General features: G+C 41.6%; 1 protein-coding gene across 1 annotated transcript in view; it reads right to left on the reverse strand.

Annotated features, from left to right (window-relative positions):
* Positions 1–15,191: 15,191 nt before the first annotated feature.
* The window catches only part of uvrag (UV radiation resistance associated gene), a gene marked incomplete at its 3' end in the record, with an annotated part of 91,710 nt that continues 85,086 nt past the window's right edge, over positions 15,192–21,815 (reverse strand). Inside the window, exon 15 of the mRNA XM_083910771.1 lies at positions 15,192–16,014. Coding sequence (XP_083766897.1) covers positions 15,192–16,014 — 823 coding nt within the window. The remainder of the gene's footprint in view (positions 16,015–21,815) is intronic.

Consider the following 21,815-nt stretch of genomic DNA (forward strand, 5'->3'; position numbering starts at 1 on the left):
CACACAATAGGGGAGTATGTGGATTTTGTTTCCAGAGCAGCTCAGAAAAATGTGCTGATTGATAAGAACGCTGCCCTCTTTATCATAAAACAACAAGGACGCAGGTTTTTAGTAAGCAGACATACCAAGCTGCGCATTTACCTTCCTGGCAATCGTGACTTCTGCTGCATTTATCACATGTGAGGAGGTAACTGAGACCATGCTGAGGTGAATAAAGGCACCAGGCACAGTGTCCTATTGTCCTGCAGGCTGATAAATGTGCATGAACTCTAATTGTAACCATGTACAACAATGTGATGCAACGTAATGTTAGTAACACACAAACACCGACATTCTTATGCCGCTGCAAACATTACATGTTTGAGTTGTGCGTCCGTCTTTCTGCTTTTTACGACTGCAATACGTCAAGATCATCTTGAGGGAATCTTTCAAAAGTGGCAAAAATGTGTACTGTGGACTCACAGGATAACAGCTTAGATTTCTCGTGGCCAAAAGGTCAAAGCGTAAAACATTAAAATCCTTTCAAGGCAACATGGACATTGTCATGCGAGTCTGGAGAAACGGTGTTGACAGAAAGTGTTGGTCAGTGGAGGCGTTCAACTCCCGGGCAGTAACTCTCGTTAAGAAATACTTAAATAAGCAGAACAGATGGTTTGTCCTTGTGGTATTCTTGCGTGTCTATGATATGCTGGGCTGTTAATCTACCCCCAGTTTCAAGGTTCTCTCCTTTTATGACATTAATCAATAAGACGTGGAGCAGAAACCAATGCATCTCTCAGCACAGTGACAAACACTTTTAGTTTAACTAATCAAGAAGTGAAAATGTAAGTGAGAAAACAGTCATTGACTAATGTTGCCATCAGGTTTTTGGAAGGTCGCCATTGTCTGGATTATATTTTCATTACTTTCATGGAAGCCAGCCCACAAAGAAAATATAACATATTTGGGTGATTAAAACAAGCAACTGGCCCTGGAACAAAAGAGCAGCGGTGACTTCAGTAACCTGCTGTTGATGTTGAATGAAAATATGCTTATTGTCTGAAAGGAACCAGGAGATTCAGATTGTTGTCCTTCCTCCAACTGTTCCACCTTTAGTTCTGTTCATATGTAGCGGCACAAACTCTCCAATTAACATAAAACGCCCCATGACGTACATGCCGTGACTCCGCCCCCGGTAACTTTATTGCCCCACAGAGGACTTTCCCGCCTTGTTAAACTTACAGTCATACTTGCCCCTGTGGTGAACCCTCATTGTTTAGCAAGAACAGTGTTCTTTGTCTTCTGGGCTTGAGTACAGTGAACACGACTGACCCAAAACAGACAGGAGGACGTGCGTCACTAATGCACAACACCACAGCTCCCACAGTCGACGGCTGGAAACCAACACTCGCAGGACGTTAACCAAAAAACAACATCACTGACAGAAGCTTTAAAGGATCTAGAGCACATGAAACACATTTGTCGTTCCTTTGGCGTAATACACAAGTCTATATTGTATTGTACTGTACGTTATTGGAGGGTATAATGTTTCTGTTATTTGTGTTTTTTATTGTTTTGTATTGGTTTTGATTGTGAACCCAGATGGTATACTTCCTGTTGTTTAATATATACAGTACATTCACAGCACGAACATCAGGTGTCCATGTTCTCTGTGTGTGTGCGTGGGTTTTCTCCAGGTTCTTTGTTACCTCCCACATGTCCAAAAACATGCCGAGGTTAATTGGACTCTCTAAATTGCCCGTAAGTGTGAGTGAATGGTTTGCCTTTCATTTACGTCAGCTGGGATTGGCATTAGCAGCCCCACAACCCTCATGTGGAGGATAAAGTGGTAGACAATAGGTAGATATACAGTTAATAATAAACTGTATATAACACTTTATCTCACATCATAATCCCAAAATGTTCCCACCAGTGAGATTTAATGACATCTAATCTGGCCGTCCAGGATGTGATTGTTGTGATTGTTGCAATCAAAAATGCCTGATTTCGTGGCGGCTTTCCCAGAAAGTTGCAAAGCATGTGGCACTGTTTGTAAGGCTTTTATTTGTTTGTAATGAAAGGTTGAGGGCAAGTCAAAGCAAATCGAAGCAAAAACACTTCTACATAGTGTATGTGCATCTTCATTGTGACTATACTGTACATCCAGTATCAGTTACATGATGTTGCTGGACGTGATGTTGAAGTCAACATTAAAGTAGGACGAGTTAAAATGACGTTATTGAAACATGAAACGTTGATTGTGGACATGGATCGTGAGTGTGTAAAGGCTTTTTCAAAGTTAAGATCTGGTTTTAAGGGTTAGGGTTTAAGGTAAAAGTGTGTCAGAGCAGGAGCTGCACTTGTGTCACTGCATTCACGATGTGAACATTGTGTAATGCTCGTTAGAAAATAATGTTTTGAAGACACAAGCTGGATTTTTGCCAAAAGGTGTAAACTTGCAGTCGCCTGCAGCCACCGTTTGTCTGCAGACAAAGAGGAGCAACTAATACAACAATGTCACTGTTTTGTCTCGTCTCACCAACCATCTGAGGAAGAAGTGTTAATATTGACAGCAAATTTTGATTTGGTTTTAGTCATAGACTAAAATACAACACTTTAACTTCAGCGACCACACAACGGCTGAGCTCATAAGATAGAACCTTTGCATGGATTTCTGGATCCAAATATCAAAATGTGGCTTCAGGTTTGTTGTGTTTTTCCTTCGAGTTTGGCTCCGTATGGTTTAAAAATGGTTTCGTGAAATTTGACCATATGTCGTCTCTTCTCTTTCTTATTAACGCTGTAGTTTCTGCTGTAGAAACATGGTGGTGTAAAATGGCAGCCTCTGTAAAGCAAGACCCTCGCCTAATGGACACGTAATAGGTCCATCCATACATCCATTATCTACCGCTTTATCCTCCACCAGAGGGTCGCGGGGGGTGCTGTTCCTATCTCAGGTGACATTGGGCGATTAAAGCTACAAAAAGCAAGAGATTATACACTTCGACAACAAACACATGGGTAAAACCTTCAATTTCTGCCAATAAACTCTTTTAAATGTTACACACTGGAGCTTCAAATTCAGAATGCATCTACAGTAAGGTGTTTTTTGTTCCAGTGCGTGAGAAGGTATGGAGAGTGTAGCTCCTTACTGTTCGAAGTGATCTTTCACAGACTGCATTGTTTTGTGAGGAGACCGTTCATGTTTCATATACCTTATATTAATACGTAACACATGTATGAAAGTGACCACTTACAGGGCTGCACGGGAAACTCAAGATTTGGACGGAGCTTGTCGTCAAAGTCGTGGAATTACAAAAAAAAAAAATTTACGGGCTGGGTTTGACATTACTTTGATATCTTGGACACGGCATATACTGTGTGTGTGTTTGGTGCAGCAGTGGGTACACACACACACACACACATATGTGCACTGTAACCATGCCAAGTTTTCTACATCTGACTGTGGGAGCATGGGAGCGCTGAGGTAGAGATGTGCGCCCGAGGGCGACAGGTGATGGAACGATTCCCAAATCTCCTGAAACTTATCAGCGCAATTAAGCGAAAGTGAAGCTGGCAGCAGACGCCGCACTGCTTGACTGGGCTGTAAAATTGTGTGTTTGTGAGAAACAATTTAAGCAGAGTGATTTTACTGTTTGCTGAACTAATGCGAGAGAATAATGAGACTTATTCCATTATATACCCAAACAGACAAACTTGTAGAGTCATGAAACACGACAGTCTGTTTTATTGTCTGCAAAAACGCAAACTTGTGATTTATCGTTATTCATTTCACTCGAAACCAAATGATTCATCTGGAACACTTTGTGTAATGTATTTCCCCCTCTAACTATGTAAAATGAATAGTCTGTGGCACTTTTTCTGATGTCTTTATAGAATCCAAATTGGTTCCAAGATTTTTTATGCATTCATTAAAAGTGAAGCGAAATTTTCAGAGGGAGAAAATAAGCAGACTGAATCCACCTCTAACATGACAAATGGGGAGCGAGGGGAATGCCAAGACGGATGTGAAGCAGGCCAACGAGAGGCTGAGCACAACAGGAGTTGGCCAATGGCATCAATTAGCAGCATGTTTCTCTGGGTCGGTCAAACTGTGGCTGCTGGAGACTGTTGCATGATGGGGGACTGATGTTATTCTAACCCACGATGTGAAACCTGTTCTCTGCTTAAACCCAGGAAAATGATTTTCGTACAAACTCTTGTTTTGGCACACAATGAATCTGAAAAAGCTCATGACATTTATGTAATTGCAAAAGATTTTCCAAAAGTTTTTTTTTGCCATTTTTCTATTGGTAATGACAGCAAAATTTAAAACGCAGCAATAATGCCTAAAGCTGCAGTAAGTAGGACTGTCCCCAGGTCGTTAAAATCATCACTTTTTTGGATCACAGCTCTCTTTACTGAGCTCCTCCTACCAAATAAACACAGACAAACACTTGGTTTATATGTGAAAGATGACCTGAGGCAATCTCTCCATTTCTAAAAAAGCTCTGCCAAATGTGTTTGTTAGGTTTCTTTACAGTGTGCACTCTTAGAAATAAAAGTAGAACCATATAAGGTTCTTCGGCTTGTCCTCATAGGAGAACCAAGAACCCTTTTTAAACCCTTTATTCAGGAAAGGGGTTTAAAGGGTTCTCTGGATCAAAATGGTTCTTACTGGAACCATTAGCTTTATCAAGAACCCTTGAAAAACCAGAAGCAAATGGTTCCAGGTAGAACCTCAGTCCTTGTAGAAGAACCCTTTTGGAACCCTTATTTCTAAGAGTAAAGGTAGGTAGTTGCTGCTAATGCTGGGACAGTACAGTGACCTTTTCCCCCCTCAGTGATGGGTTAATTTCTCTTGTCACGTACCAGGAGTCGCAGAAGTCTAGTTCCCTCTCAGAATACTTAAGATTTAAATTATGATTTTTCACTCATACGGCAAATTCCTTTCCAAACTGGTGAACACATGGCCTCTACAAAGGGGAAGCATCTGCTATCTGACAATGGGAATTATGAGAAGAGCATTATAAACAACAGATATAAAGTGAACCGAGCTGATAAAAACAACCCTTTTGGTGCACAATGATCATTTTCCACTGACTGTGAGCTATAAATGAACAGTGAAGTAAACAGAGCTCGAATGCCTTTGAGCGCAGTGAAAATGTGGAGAGGGCGTTCAGCAGTTTTGGCTCTGGTGATAAAGATTCATCACCAGTAGGTATTTATATTCCCTACTTGCTCCCTGAACTCTTGGAGGAGTTTCCAGGCCAAGGTGAAATACTGAGCTCTCCCACGATGACTTAAAACACTGCAGCGTGTTTCCACACAAAAGCTTTGGCAAGCCTGAGAGCGAGATCAGAGACAATTTGTCAAAAAATTAACTTGACAAAGTTGACGAATGGTTTGATGAACAGCCAGATACACATCTTAGACCAGCAGCTCTCAGCTTTGGGAAGTGATGGAGGTGGGATAAATGGCGGATAATATTGTCTGTGAACACAGATTTAACATTTCAGAGCGTGTAATTGAGTGTAAAGCAGCCAGGCAGGAAGAAAAAGATCTCAGACTGTTCTGGGCAAATCAGTCACACTTTTCAGGTGCATTAAAGCTGCTGCAGCAGCCAGGAGGACATTCTTCTTCTTCCACTAAAGAGGTCCTTCATTCCTGGACACAGACAGCCAAGCTTTAGTAAATCCTTAGGCAGGAGTGTCCTATACCTGCAGAGGGGATTCTTAGAAAAGAGCATTTGGCCTCAAACCCCTTCCTGAGAATCTCACCTCCACTCCTTAGCACTTAAGTGGCTCTCCTTGCATGCAAAGCACACACTTTTCATTCCCTCTTTCACTTCCTCTCACTCTTTTGTGTAACTGTTCTCACTGGTAGACAATGAGCATCAGATGTGCGTAATTGCAGCCCGGATTAAAGGCCTGGATGCACCTGTGATCTATAGGACAGGAGAATTACACGCATGACGAGGTAATTAGCGAGAAGAAGAACATTGTGTCAATTGAACAACCTTGAGGATTTCCTCGTAAAATACCAATAACGCAGTGATTATCAGTGACAGTGGTCCATGTGTGTCCCATTACCAGACGATGAGGTTGCGCAACAAAGACGTGGCTTTGGTCGAAAATCAAAACAGAATTTTTCTTTTCCAGGCTGCATGGTGCACATTTAAAGGATATGTGGATTTGTTAAGGGATGATGTTTTTAGTATATATACTACCCATAAGATTGTACAAGTGTATAATCATTTCAATATAAAATCTGTTTGATTTATTCCATTTTTTTTGAAGTTCTTAAGGCACAGGACTTAAACGTTTGCTAAATGCCACCTTGAACCACCATGTTTCTACAGGAGCCTGAATGGTCAAATCAGCCATATGATAAAAGTGGACGTATGGCACTTTTCCATAACACAGTTTGAGCACTACTCGTCTCTCCTCTACTCGGTATCAGACACGTCTATTACTATAGTACCTCTTCAACGTGGGCAGGGTCCTCACGCGCTCATGACCCTTCCAGTGACGACACTCCTCTGACTAATCGGTGGCTGGCAGTCTGATGACATCACATCACTCAGCAGGTGCCAAAAAAAAGCAACAGGTACCAGGTAGCTGTACCTAATGGAAAAGCAAAAATGCAGAGTCGAGTCAAGCCGAGATGTTTGCTGGATGAAGACAACCTGGAAGTAAGACTATATTGAATGGAAGTCTATGGGTAAATATAAAATTTTCCTGAAGAGTTAATGGTCTCAAATGCTAGTTTCAGGTCTTCTTCAATGGAACATGATGTCATGTTTGTAAATCACTTTCTCATTTAGAGGAAAATAGACGATAAATCACGGCACATAATGAGTGCACACCTGAGCTGACATCGTCCGACATCAGCCTGGTTGCAGTTGATGTCTGTAAACGTCTGGTGTCGAAGCCAAATTGCAGAAGGTGAAATTGTTATTATTGTCCAAAACAGTTACTTTTCATACATCGAACAAAGCATATGTTATTCATAGCTTCTAATCAAGTGGTGTGGACAGTCCTGTTGACGACACACAGATGTAGTAGAGAAGTGTATGGAGTGCATGTGACTTGTGTTTGTTTCTATGGGAACAAAGTCAGTGCAGCTGTCTGACCTCACTGTCTGTTGCTCATGTTAGGTTTTGATAGCAAACTAAACACCATTAAGAGAATCTACCGAATGGTGGACTCCTTGTGGCAATGGTTCCATTTTCTTAACTAAAGATAGTAAGCATTTTTTTCAAGCACTTTTTTTCAATCAACAACACTTTAATATCTGCAAACAACTATATTTCTGCTAAATCTGTGCACTTTCTCCATGTAATGGTGTGTAATCCTTGTCTCAGCGAGGCGTTATCGTTGTTTGTTGTCTATTTGTCATGAGGTCACCCCCAAAGGGCACAAACAGAGACGGAATCAATCTGAGAAATTAGAGAGGCAAAAACATGATGTCGTACATCTACTTCAAAACATGTACATCATATACAGCACGAGGGCAAAAATGATCATCCGGCAAAAATCTAATCTTTCCCTTGTTGCCGTGACGTGCCCTTTCTTTCCCATTGTTAGCTGTTGTTGAGGCTCATTGTGTGTTTGGGGAGTATTCCCTCTTCGTGTGTACAGTATGTCAGGTGTCAGTTACGTCATTCAAACCTTCTAAAGGTAATTATAGAAAACCACAATGTCCCCGAGCACGAATTTGCCGTGAAATCCTTGAATGAACACGATGACATCAGTTTTTAGAAATTGGTTTTACTTTCACGAGGTTCATAATAAAACCGTCACGGCATTGTGCTTTTTTTTTACCCATAATTCTGCACTCACAGTACATTAATCGTATTATTGATATTGTGGCAATGAAATCAGCCGGACAGCACTGCGTTTCATTAGATTGTGCAACTAGAGCATGTAAAGGGAATAAGTCAGTAAATCGAGCAGTAAAGGGTTATAGATGCTGTATGAGGTCTCAGCTGAATAATGAATGAGAAAGCACATTGTGAGTTGAGAGCTGATACTTGAATCCTGTCCTCCTTTCTGCCTCTGTCACGGCAATCAAATCCAATTTTTCTTGCTGTTGTTACACGAGGTGCCTTTAGACATGCACTTAACTACAGACTTGTCTGGAGGAAATGGAATGTAAATGTCGATGTAAAAGACGCAAAGGACATTTTCCAGAACATCTGTGTAGTCAAACTCTCCAATAATGTCCCAATGAGCCCGTTGCGAGAACACGAGCACTTGATAATTCAACAGTGAGTGACACCCAATGTTCGTCTGAAGCCAATCTTCCCAAAATTGACTGGCAAAAAACCTTTTCTGGGCACTTTTTGTATTACGCCAACCTGTTTCAGCTGTCCAGTGTGTAACATTGGCAGGAAATGAATAGAAAACCCACAACTATGTTCGTATAAGTGCATAATAAGTTTGAGAATAAACCTTTCATAGTACTTAAGACAAGGCCTGGCTTCATGTAGGAACCACCTACTTTCCTCCATGTTTCTACAGCATCGAGTTCAACCGAAATTTGACATTCTGAAGTAGAACTGCACGGCCCAAATGAAAAAAAAAGTCTGTCATTTGTCGCAGTCTCACCAGTGGATGTCACTAATTCTTATGCGCTGGACCTTTCCCAAGAGAATCACCATCAACTGTCGTCTACAAAAAATAAAAGTACAGTACATGCCGTAATGTTTGACCTGAAGCAGTGACAGGATGGCGGTGAGCCTCATAGTAATAATGTCCAGGGGTATAGAGTGTCACTAAGGCCACAAAATGAGCGATACAGTGACTGACTTTGACTTGGGACTGAGGATGTGTCACATGATACGACCGCTGTATAAATGAGGCGATGACGGACTGCAGATATTCTCCTTACTGTACTGTACACACAGTTTTATCATACTTATGATCTCTGCTCTACACGGGGACACATGTAAGGATTAGATGGATTGGACAATTTGGCTTTTGACTGTTAAACTCAGTTATCATAGTTCATGTGGACAGAGAGTGAGACACACACACACACAGTGGTGTAAAGCCCTGAGGCCTGGGCCAGTGTGTACTTTGTGAGGTGCATGTGATGATGAACAGCACAGGATAGTCTACACTACAGCAGCAGAGCTGAACTCTTTACTGAGAAAAAAGCTCCAAAATATGAAGATGATTTTGTGCAAAACAAGGCCTGCTTTCTCTCATTCTTGTTCTCATAAACTTTAAACTAAAAAAAAAATATCCTGCAAAATATCAAACCACGCACCTGCACATGTGATGCCTCCAGGATGTCCGCCCGCCCGCCCGCTCACCTTTCCATGATGGCACAATTGTCCCGTCTACCGCATAGAAGAAATGTCATACCCAGAGGGCCGAGTGTTGAGGCCTGCAGACACATGTGGAGGCTTAGCGGCGCGGCAGACACACCACAGAGTGACACACAGAGCTTACAGGACCGACGAGCAGGAAACTGTTTAATGTGAATCTGGAAACGGAAAGGACAATTCAGCAATCATCTGCATTATTGAGATTCCGACTGGCAACGACTGTGAAATTTCCAACAGGTGCTTTTTAAACGACAAAGCTTTATTTCTGTGTGCGTAATGGGGGCTCAAATATATTCAGTAACCGACCATAATCTGCTTTAAAGACGTGAATTACCAGCACACAGCATATTCCAAATGCTCCGAGTTGCCGTTTTCCGGTAGTTAATGTGAACAAATTGACACATTACTGGAGCCCAGACAACAAAGTGACACAGTAATACCAAGAGAAAGGCTGGATTTTACGCATTCGAGTACTTAATGGTGTGAAGGAATGCGGCGGGGCTCGTTTCATTGGAAAAGAGCTTCCATACAGAGACTGAACTGTACAACGGCAGACTGTGAGGCTGATGAAGGCGAAATACTTTCATTTGTGCTGGCAAGTGGACAAAAGCTGCAAAAAAGAAATGAGGTTAAACGGAGTAAAATTCAAAAAATATGGCAGAGATTATTGCAGAGACAAAAATAAAACGGTTTAAGACCTGGGATGTTATTTTTCTGTCAGAACATTACACATAATTGTATCATTGAGAGTTGGACAGACTTTTGTTACTTTAGGTCCTATTATCTATTTCCTATACGCACCCAACTCATGACATACAAAGCAGTGGAGTAGGCAGAAATAATATTTTGGCTGGGCCATCTTTGCCTTAAAAAAAAAGGACTTAGAACTAGAAAAATTAAAAATTTTGACAAACTGGAAAAACAATGACTATTTTACTTTGTAATATTATGCATTACAAAGGCAATAACGGCAAAACACTGCCCATAACACAAGCTATACCATCGGAGCATAAAAAAGGCTTATACACAATACAACAGTATAGACAAAACATTTAATTTGCGTATCGGCTCTATTATTATAGTATACAGAATACTCACATTAACTATGATGGCAACAGATTAAAATTAACGACTAACATAAAATTTGATCAGCGCACTGTTTCAGTACCACGGTCAGCGCGTCCTTATTTACACTGTACTCCAAGAAAACTGTCCGTGGGGATCAAACGCCAGTGTCCGCGGGTCCGTGGCCGGGCTAACGTTCTTGTGGGCTAATGACTCTGAAGAACTAGGCTGGCTAGACTCGGTTGATGGAGGCAGTAGCCCGGCTTCTTTCTCAACTCTCAACTTTCTTAAAATAACACATTAACGCACTTTGTTGTGGTGATATTAGCTATATCGTCTAACTAGCTAGAAAGCAGCTGAGCCGACCTGTCGGAACCATAGGGATTCATTAATTACATTCCGGCCTACGACAACTTCATTCATCAGTTCCGTTTTAATCAGAAGACAAATTAACCACACAAACAAAAATACAATTTTAAATGTATTTCCTTTACATACATCTACGTCTTTATTTAATTTTTTTGTAACAAAATTAACTTTTATCATACTTGGCCTGGGAATTCAATATTTGGCATGTTTCTGGACCCCAAAGGTTCCGGTCGTACAAAGTTCTGTTTTTACCCCCCAGCCAAATGAAAAACATACAGGACTAAGAAAGATGACGTTTTCGTACCTGGCAGATGGATGATGAGTTTCAGGTGATTCCATGGAGCAACACCTGGACGTTTCCTGTAAAAGACAGAGCGATAGAATGACGGCGGCCACCGGTAAAAAAAAATACATCGTCATGTGAAATACAGTCGGGGAGGCCCTTGGTTTGACCCCCGCAGGTGCGTTCACTTCACCTGATTAGAGCGTCTGTCATCACTGCGTTAAATGTGACCAAAACACAATTACACCTTTATAGGAACTCCGACGCGACAAAGCAGACAAGTGTAATTAATGACGACTTAATTAACGGTGAGAAATGGCTGCTTTCCACGTGGCTGCGTCAGCACCGAGACCCTGGCACTGTGCTAACTGAGACACCTCCATGGAACGCAGCCATGGCTAATGTTATTAGATACAGCTGGGCTTTTTTTCCCCTCTAAAGTCAACATAATTTGCAGAGAAAGAGCCCCTTTGTTTGATTTGCACGTGGAACACAGCTAAAAATGTTTAGCTGACTAATTGATTGAAATAAATGTGTTATTATTTGTTGACTCATTAATAATTTGGATCATTTTTAAGGGGGAAAATACAGACGATTCCATTACTTTTGACTATATCATAACAGTTTATAATCCAGATGTAAACTATTTAACAAAAACAGTCATCTATAGTTAAAATGAATGTTATTTATGATTTCACTTAGCTTCTGCAGCAACTTTAGCCCAAACAGAGGTCTATAGGATAATGGAGAACACCAGTTTGCACAGGTGGCATTCAGACACTTACTGTATATATTTAAATGAAAGCCATACATCATTAAAGACGAGCCTCCTGAAATTCTGCGTAGCAAAACCTGCTGTGAATTTTTATTTTTTATTATTGTAGTCTAAATCAGTTTTTCAACAGGGACCTTGACAATAAAAGGCACAGGATCAAAGTGATCCCTGAAGTGGTTGAAGCAAACAGAGGAACGTATATTGGTTTTAACTAGTTGGCAAAAAAGAAATTACATAAAATGGACTTTTAAACCTTGATATGTGTTGCTTTTCTGTTGGTTTCGTTTGTCTGCTTTAGTTTGACTCTGAAGTTACAGAAGGTGAAGTAAGGGACATTTACTCTTATGTTCCTTTAAAACTTTAAACTTGTTTGTCTGGCTTTGATTTGTAAGTAATTCTGGTTGTTTTGAAGTTAGAATTACAGGTTATTGTAAGATGTGCGTATTGTATGAGTGTCCTGTCACTAATCTTTAGAGCTGAAACGATTAATTGAGTAATCGATTATTAATCGATTACTCAATTAATCGCCAACTATTTTGATAATCGATTTGAAGCTTTTTTCATGATTAAAACAAGATTTCTGATTGTTTCAGCTTCTTAAATGTGAATATTTTCTTCGTCTTTGCTCCACATAACAAAGAAATCATTAAAACTGAATCATTTGGTTGGTGGACAAAACAAGACATTCAAGAACATGGTCATTTCCAGCTTTGACAAACACTAATCATTGTTTTTTTAACATTTTCTGCCATTTTATGGACCAACCGATTCATCTATTAATCGAGAAAATAATCGACAGATTCATCGATTTCGAAAATAATCAGTAGTTGCAGCTCTACTAATCTTCCATAACTTTGTGGGTCATGTTATTTTACCACTTGTCTAAAGGGTCATAAACTCTGAAATCTGAAAATGTAACAATAAAAATACACTCGTCTTATTCTAGGAGTATGTTCTTCCTGAAGCCCTAATTGCTTTCTTTTAAGGATCTGTAGAGTTGGATCGCATCGCTGTGGTTCCGGCTAAAATATCTCAACTTCCCCGTTATTTTGCACTGTTAATACAAAATGCATCGCATCATTTCTTTGCTACAACCACCTCACACACACACACACTTCAATGTCCAGTGTGTAAGAATCGGTGACATCTAATGTTAGTTCTTCAAAATGCAAACTTCACACACTGTAGAGTGAGTAAAACAAGGCCATTGCATAATGTGCATATAAAAGTCTTTTCCTAAGGCTAAAATCTGTCATTTTTCTTTTAAGGTGGTTACAGACTTGCACAAACATACTTAAAGTTAGTATATTGAATTTCTGCTAATAAACCCTCCCCCCCAAATGTTACACACTGGACCTTTAAGCACAACCACACCAATAAAAAAGGCAGACAGAAGTCTCTTGTGAAGGGGGTTCGATGCATCCATGCCATCAGACTGCAAGTCTTTAATAACCCCAAAAAAGGGAAGAGAAAAAAAAAAAAAAAACTCCATACAAAAGTATATGTACATGGTCACTTACTGAACTGTAGAGCAGTTTGTGGAAATGATGGAACATGTTTCATCTTTTTACGTTTTTAAATACAATACTCCACAGTCGTGGAGCTGAGACACAGCGGAGAGTCCATCTTTGTCGTGGCAGGTGACGCGGCAATGCAGCCGTCCACATCTGGACCCACGCGTGATAAAGTCATCAGCGAGTGACGTCCTGTGAAGTGGCGGGGGGGGGGGGAAATAAAGCTCCCGAGAGACATAAATAATGCGTTATTTGAATATCAGTGCAAGAAAGCAGTGAGGACAGGGAGACCGGACAAAATCACAGACAGTGGCATTTAGACACTTTTTTCTTCTTTTACTAACATTTACAGTAAAGCCTGAGTGAGAAATTACAACAGAACAAAGACGAAGAATTAAAGTTTTTGGTCGACTGAGTATGAGAATCAGCGGACGTAACATTATCGTTAAAGTTAATATTCATGGGCAACATTAAAACTGTGGAAAAAAAACACACATGGAGATGGACTGACAAACAATTGCACCCTATCCCTGCCATGTGCCGTGTGAGCTCGAACCTGCCACTCACTTTTGTGATCCTCATCTCTGAACCTGAAGGAGGAGCTCGACCCCGTGTGGACACAAACCAGCGAGGTGTGCTACCTCTTGAGGAGGAGACGTAGGGGGAGTTTCTGTCTGGGTTTACTGGTAATAACAGCTCCCACCTCACTTTGTGGAAGCAAAATTCCTGCCGTGCTCAAAAAGGTCACTGGTGAGATTCGCCGACTTGATTGTGTGATCGCAGTAGCGTCACTCGCCCACTGCCATGCACTCGGAACGCATCCAAACCATTGCTTATAGAGTCAGTGCAAGTACTGGGACAGCAAGCTCTGTGAGAGAAGATGGTCCACTGTAACTCAGAAATACAACAAATTAAGAAGGTACACTTTGGTGTTGTGACTGTGGGTGTGGCTACGAGTCATTAAAGCATGATTTTATTATATATTGCTAATGTTAAAGCTGCTGCCAGTGACAATCTTTTGTTAAAATTAAGATGCTTGATGTTCCAACAGCTCTGTTTGCTCAGTCTGAAGGTTTTCCCCACAACATTTCATCCAGTCAGGAGATGGAACTACACAAAGAGGAGGTCCTTTCTGCTTCTCGGATTTTGTCCATTAATCAAATTTTAATGAGGTAACAGGGGTATGCAAACAGCAGCAATAGACAAGAAGTTAGCCCAAAATTAGCCAGAAGGCAACATAACTGACAGCAGCTGAAGGGTTTTATGCTTCATTAAGGGCCGTCGAAGAGGCAGTGCAAAGGCAAGCCAATCAAATCACGCTCAGCTTTGAGTTTTGCTCAAACACTACACGCTATTCATTTAGCAACTCTTGCTACGATCGCGCCATCAACACCAAGCATCAGACCCGCCCACCATCAAGCGGTTGAAGGGATGTGTATGTGTGAGTGATGCACATTATTGTGCATAATTTTACACCAATGGTCCCTGGTATGGAACGACACAATAAGCTACACGTAATCCTGAAGGCTAATTTTAAAAATAAATTAAATTCCGGAATTATTGTTTTGTATCCAGTGTTAAAAATTTATAGTGATATATTCATGTTTGCATCAAAAAAATAAAAGCCAAGCTTCCTGTTCCAGTACTTCCACTTTTGTCTGTTACATTTAAAAAAAAAGAAGGTTACAATGGAAATGTTTACAATAAGTGAAAATTGGTCATTTTTCCAGAATAGCTCCTATGATTTTTGATGCTGTGACGAGGCAGTGATGACCTCCCCCTCCCCCTTGTCCTCTCAGTTCATGATGCTTTGTCCAAACCCAGTGTGCGAGCTTCTCCGTTCCTCCTCGTCGTCTAAGGTCTTCTGCCTCACTTATCAGAGTTCTTGCGCGGTCTGCGGAAGCTGGACATGTTCTCGCTCAGTGCATAGATGCGCCTGGAGAACTCCTCGAACCCGGCGACGTCCAGTTCACCCAGCACCTGTTCGTCACATTCCACGGCTACTGCATGGTCCACAGGGATGCAGTGGTAGTCTTCCAGCCGGGCCTCGTCTTCCAACCCTAACCCCATCCCTCCCCCCATCCCTAAACCAGTGGCCTCTGTGCCTATGATTTCCTCAGCCTGCTCCACAGAGCAGTGCAGATCTGAGACCAGGCTGACAGGTGCCTGTCCTGTTACCAACGAGCCGTTCATGGTGCCCGTGTGCTGAACACTGGCCACTGTTTCCTCACCAGTTCCCTGCACTGTAGAGGACTCAGGTGCCCCTGTACTGCTCAGTGGTTGTTCTTCAGTCTCTTCTCCTTGATCTAGTCCAACCTCTCCACCAGTGCTTCTGTGTCCCTCCACTTCCGTCTCCGCACACTGCTCCTTCTCCTCCCTGTGCTCTTCCTCCTTGTTGTCCGTCGTCTTGGTCAGGTTTAGCGAGGCCATGCTGGCGTCAAGGGAGGATGACAGGTGTTTGTGTGAGGGTGAGGGTGGTGCCGGGCCAGCTGCGGGTGGCTCTTCATTCATGGCTGTATTGTTGCTGGCTGGAGGCGTCGGTTTGTATTTATCCGCCTCTGAACTTGCCCTTTTCCTCAGGCCACGGTCTGGGGAGCTAGTGTGGCTAGGGTAGCCGATCTCTGAGGTAGCAGACGGGCCAAGCTGGGCCTTGGGCGGCACTGGGATGGAGCTAGACACATGGTGTCGGTCACTGTGAGGAAGAAAGCAAAGGACAATAAATGACCATAAATAAACACGAGGACAACACAATTACTTCATTTAGCTCCTTATCACTGATCCAGGACAAGGACAGCTGCAGCCCTTCGTGAATTACTCCACCTTTTGACATCCGCAAAACATTTGTGTGACCTGTGAGACTAACTTCACGTTCCGCCGAGCAGAAGAGCTCAGCAGGCAGCCATCCAAGTATGTAAGACATTTTCTTCCATAACAGATAACAGACTCAGGATCTAGGACACCCCGCCCCGCATCAGTACTGGAGCCATAAATTTACTTAAATGGGGGCCTCACCACCTCCTCTGATAGCCCAAGGCCACGTATAATTTACTGGACTACTTAGCAGTCTGCCTAACGTGACCAGTCCGCTATCTCAGGAGCTGAGGCGCAGTACGGTTGAGGTCAAAAGTGAAGCAGGGCCTCCCTGAGCTCACATCTGTTGGTTGAGGACAAAACTCGGGCTTGTTCGGTTGGACACGCAGCCATAATAGACGTCCTTGTAAATTCTCCTCCTGTCGATTGGCACTTGCAGAGGAAGTCCAGCTTTAAAAACAGCGGCGCTTGGACACCATTGTCGAGCGCATCGGCTGACATGTGCAGTAAATGTGTCCTAGCTTGAAGCCTGATGGACACCAATCACATGACAGCATGTGTATAGAGCGCCGACCTTGACCCCGTACAGGCAGGCACCCTGTCGAGGTGGTCCTTGACAGGGTTCACAGGCAGGACAGCACAGAGCCAAGAGCGAGAGCCTGTCTAGTTTTAAGAAAAGCTTGTCAAAACGTCAAAGTGCCTCTTTTACCGGAAAACGAGAACCGATCAACGTACAGTTATGTATGCAATGGCTCGGGGTAACAACCTGTAAATACTGCACAGAAAATGTCAGCTAATTGGGGGATCGCAAATGTAATTGTCAGATGGTCAAGTGGGGTCAGGGTTAAGAAAATACAAACGTGGGTAATGACCTGATCCCCGGAGAGTGTTAGACTTAAGTGTGCAAACAGGAGATGGGGGCTGTGCTTTACTTGGCAGTGCACATGCATTAAAAAACACATTATTTTATACCGGTGGCTTTAGCCTGCACCCCAAACGAGCACAAGGTTGATTCAACACGAGAGCATTTGTGGGCGAATTTGGAACAATGAGCGATTTAACACCTCATTTTCTGGGAAGGGGAAAAAGATGTACACTACCGTTCAAAAGTTTGGGGTCAACTGTACCCACACAAAGTCACACTTTTATTCATCAAAAGAGTTGCAAAATGAATAGAAAATATAGTGAATAAACCGAGTTCAAGGTTTTTCTAATCATCCAATAGCCTTCTTACACGATTAGCAAACACAATGTACCATTAGAACACTGGAAATGGGCCTCTATGTACATATTCCAATTAAGAAAACAGACTAGTTTGCAGCTAGAATAGTCGTTTACCACATTAACAATGTATAGAGTCTATTTCTGATTCATTTAATGTTATATTCATTGAAAAAATGTGATTTTCCTTAGAAAATAAGGACATTTCTACATGACCCCACAATTTTAATGGTAGTGTAAGGGTTCTCAAACACCTAAGACTTTTCAAATGGACCCATCGTGAACTCTCTGGAAGGGAGTCAAAAAATTAAAACTGGAAATCAGTTTAAGGATCCGACATATCATTTATAACATGCTAATAAGTCACTTTTTAAAATTAGCTCGACCTTACGGCTAGGACCGATTCGATCACTTTGATTTTAATCATCATCATCATCAGCTATTTCCTTCCTCCGTCCCTACAGCTGATCGTCTCACATAATCAATTAACCCGGATATGAAAAGATATCTTAGCAACGAATATATGTATTGCTAATGACTGAAACAAAAAGTCAGCACACAAAGGCTCGAGCACGATGAATAACTGCATCGCTAGACCATTAATTGTGCTGCAGAGTTACGGCATGTGTAACCGAGGAGAATGGGTGTGTCGTGATTTCTCCAGCCAAGCAAACCTCTGGACAGTAGTAACATTTTTTTCTTGAGACATTTTCATTCCTATATTGATAGCACATATATATTTGGCTTCAAGTGGGGCTCGATACGTATGCGAGTCGACTCCCACTGAAGAGCACTAGGAAGACAGCTGCTGAAAACCAGTTTCCTCTGGTTGTTTGGAAACGCCGAAACTCATAAAAAATCAATACAGCATGAGGCCAAATGTCTAACGGTGGCTCTTGTTGACATTCTTGGCGCACCGCATGAGTCATTTATACAAGTCGTCTTTAATGTGGTTTGTGATAAGAGATGGAATGGCATTCTACGGATGTTTCACTGAGTCATCTGTCCCCTTTGGTTCACAACAGATTATCTGAACCATTATTGGACAAACTGCCATTGTATGTGAGACATCGCAGTCCAATATAACACGACTACTGTACTACAGTATATTAATGATTGGTCCGCTGAATCAACACTTCCACATTATAATCAAAATGACACTGTTGCTCTGACTTGTTTTTTGTACTGCTACCATAAGGTAGATATTTGTGGTTTTAAGGTAATGGGTGGATCCCTAAACGCCATCATCATCATTTACACCACTATTCCTTTGTGCAGCCTCACACAGCCTCTAGCATGGGTGTAGACTCGCATAAAACATTGATGGTTTCAATATTCGCCGTATCAGATATATGCAGAGACAGTATTAAGCCCTGCTTTGTGGAGTCTTTCTGTTAGAGGCTGTGGTTGACGAGAAATTGCTATTTTGCATGCAATGATGTAACTGGCCCCACTGAAGAATTCCTCGTCTCATAAACACGTTTGCATTTTCACTGCAGGTGAATGAAACTTAAAGCGGAACTGTGCATAATTTAACAGCTTTAGTGTCATTGTGATGGTTAAATGTCTTGTTGCGGGGAGACTGGAGGGGCTGTCTGCACTCCACTATGGAGAGGAAAGGTGAAAGACTGACCAGATGTGCGAAGTTCTGCTTTAAGTGTTGCTCTTGATTACTTTGACGCCTCTAGCTGAACTACAACAACTACAATAACTGTGGATCAGGAGTACATTCATGATTTCAGCTTAATATGCTGTGCTAAATATCTGTACTTTAGATGGCCTTTAGCTTTTGTTACTTTGACAACCATTTGACTGGACATTGAATGCTGTTCCTAAATCATCGTGCAGAAAACTGGACACACACCGACTCAGAAATAGCTCTTACTCCTCCAACACATTCTGCATGCTCCCTTCCTTTCCACAGCTGATGTCAAACCTGGCATATTTCAGGCTGACTCGGGATTTTGGTCAGCCAGGCCTTTCTACTGTCCAGTCCCATGACGAGTTTTTACGGCACACACCGCTTCTTATTCCAGTCTGGCTCAGGAGCCTTTTCTCCGAGCCAAGACAAACAACAGGAGATAAGATTAGATTATGTAGTGTAGTTTAGAGAAAGTTTTCAGTCTGCTTTAATAGAGCAGGACTTAAAGGGCCACTTCACCTAAAAAATATACAGGTTTTTTTTGTGTAATTTCCAGAGATAAATGTGTTATTTGATCATCAGACAGTGGATACATGTCTCATTACCACAACAACAGATATAAAAGCCCTATACACTGCCATTCTGTGTTTCTGTCAAGTTGTATGATTATTATTATTATAAAACAAAATGGTCAAATTTAATCCAACTCTGTAACAGAATGTGAATTAAACAAATATCATAATGGTTTATTCCTCATTTGACTGAGTGGGGAAAAATGGGTGAAACTGCCCTTTAATGACATGATAACAAGGCATGACAATTTCTTAATTAAAATATTTAATATAAAAAGTTGTGCTGTGCAAAAGAACGCGTGACACGTTTCCATGAAGACTGACCGGAAAAAAGACGCGCACGACGTCATGTTTACGTGCCGCCGGACACCGGAGTCCAGGCACCTTTATCTGTTAGCTACGTTAGCTGCATTAGCTCCTTTTAGCGCTGTTAGCTCGCCTACAGTCGAACTGGAGCGGTCTGTTTATTAAATGATAAGAACAGCGCTACAAGTAACCAGCGTACCTGTGTACTGCGCGTATGTGTGCCTCTGTTTTTTAAGTTTAGCGTTACTCATTTTAACAATCCGGAGTCACGTAAACATAACGTCACGCACGTCTTTTTCCGGTCAGTCGTCATGGAAACGCGTTGTGCGTTAACGTTTGACAGCACTAATAAAAAGTGATGTATTATAATGGAAACAATGTACAAAAACACATACTTTTTCAATAGTTGACTATCTCTATTATCCACTGATGTTCATTCAATCACTATGTTATTACGGCCACCAAGGAGGTTTTGTTTTCGCTGGAGTTTGTTTGTGTGTCTGTTAGTTCGCAACATAACTCAAAAAGTCACAGATGGATTTGGATGATATTTTCAGTCAGAAATGTCCGCAATGGGACCACGAATAAGTGATTAAATTTTGGCCGTGATCCATAGATGCTGTCTGACCCAGGCGCGCCGGCAGAGTGTATTTTGTAGACACTGAGCTGCCTTGGCGGAGGTCTGCTCTCTCTGGGTGCTTTTCTAGTTATATAGAATATATATTTGGACAGACAACAGGAGAAACCCCCCACAAAAAGAAGTTTGACATTTTGGAAAATACACCTGTTCAGTCTGAGACGATTAGTGCCACTCTACATTAACAGTAAAGCTCAGGGTGAAGATTGAAAACAGTTCGCCTGATTCTGTCAAGAAGTAAAAAGAACCCAAACATCTGCCTGCCTGCCTCCCAGCTACAGATGTAAACATCTAATGCTCAATTGTTAACACGTTACACTGTTTTTTCCTTCACCACAAAAACCCAAACGTAAAAAAAAGAAAGGTAAAGAAACTGTACATTATATCGGTCACAAGAAGTCTAAATAGAGCTAATTGAGCTGTATCTTCGAACATAACTGAGGCAAAGGAGGAGACCAAAGAGCATCCTTTAAGGTGAATCTTTAATCTAATCTCTGAAAAAATAATAATAATCATAACTTCCTTTCCGAAATGGAATGCAAATGTGGTTTAGAATAACGGTTTATATGAGAAAGATGGGTTAAGTTGAAATTGTTTGATCATGAAAAAACTAAAATATTCTGGATTTATTGTTGCAAACTATAATTTATTTTTCTAAATATATTGAATTCATAGGGCCCCATGTCTGTTTTAATGTACCTTGCAAATTTTATGTACTGTGTAAGAATATTGGATGTCATTGATGAGACCGCAAAATGTCAAAATGTCACGATGCTTTGTGTACATCATGTTACACATGGGAACTACTGTGGTTTTGCTAACTTTTCACTCGCTATGGGGTCTTTGGGGAGGCTCACATCCTCCAGCTGTGGCGTTGAATCTGCCTGAATCAGGCGCCCCTGCCACACCTTGCCTCCACCCCCCCACACATATATACGTAGCACTGCTTCCAGGCACCGGAGTGGGATTAAGGCCCTGTGAACCTCTGCCAGGCCCTCAGCGGATGTGGAGCAGCAAATGGGAGCATGTTGAATGCATTTGCTTTGATCTCAGCAGACTGCAGTTTACAAAGAATTGGTTTTCTGGTACTGTCTCTGTCTTCTTTGCTATAATAGATTCACCATTTTTCTGCAGTTTTTCATCCTTGAGCACAATAATAAAAAAAACTATACTGTCTATTTTTCACCAGAGCTTGATTGTAGATGTTATGACATGTTATGATGTGTTTCTGAGACAGCACTGTTTGGAAATGTATAAAGATATGATCAGCAGCCCCCAACAGATGAGTATCACATGCCAACTGT

Source organism: Microchirus variegatus, assembly GCF_963457635.1.
Source record: "Microchirus variegatus genome assembly, chromosome: 2".
In the NCBI taxonomy this organism is placed as follows: domain Eukaryota; kingdom Metazoa; phylum Chordata; class Actinopteri; order Pleuronectiformes; family Soleidae; genus Microchirus; species Microchirus variegatus.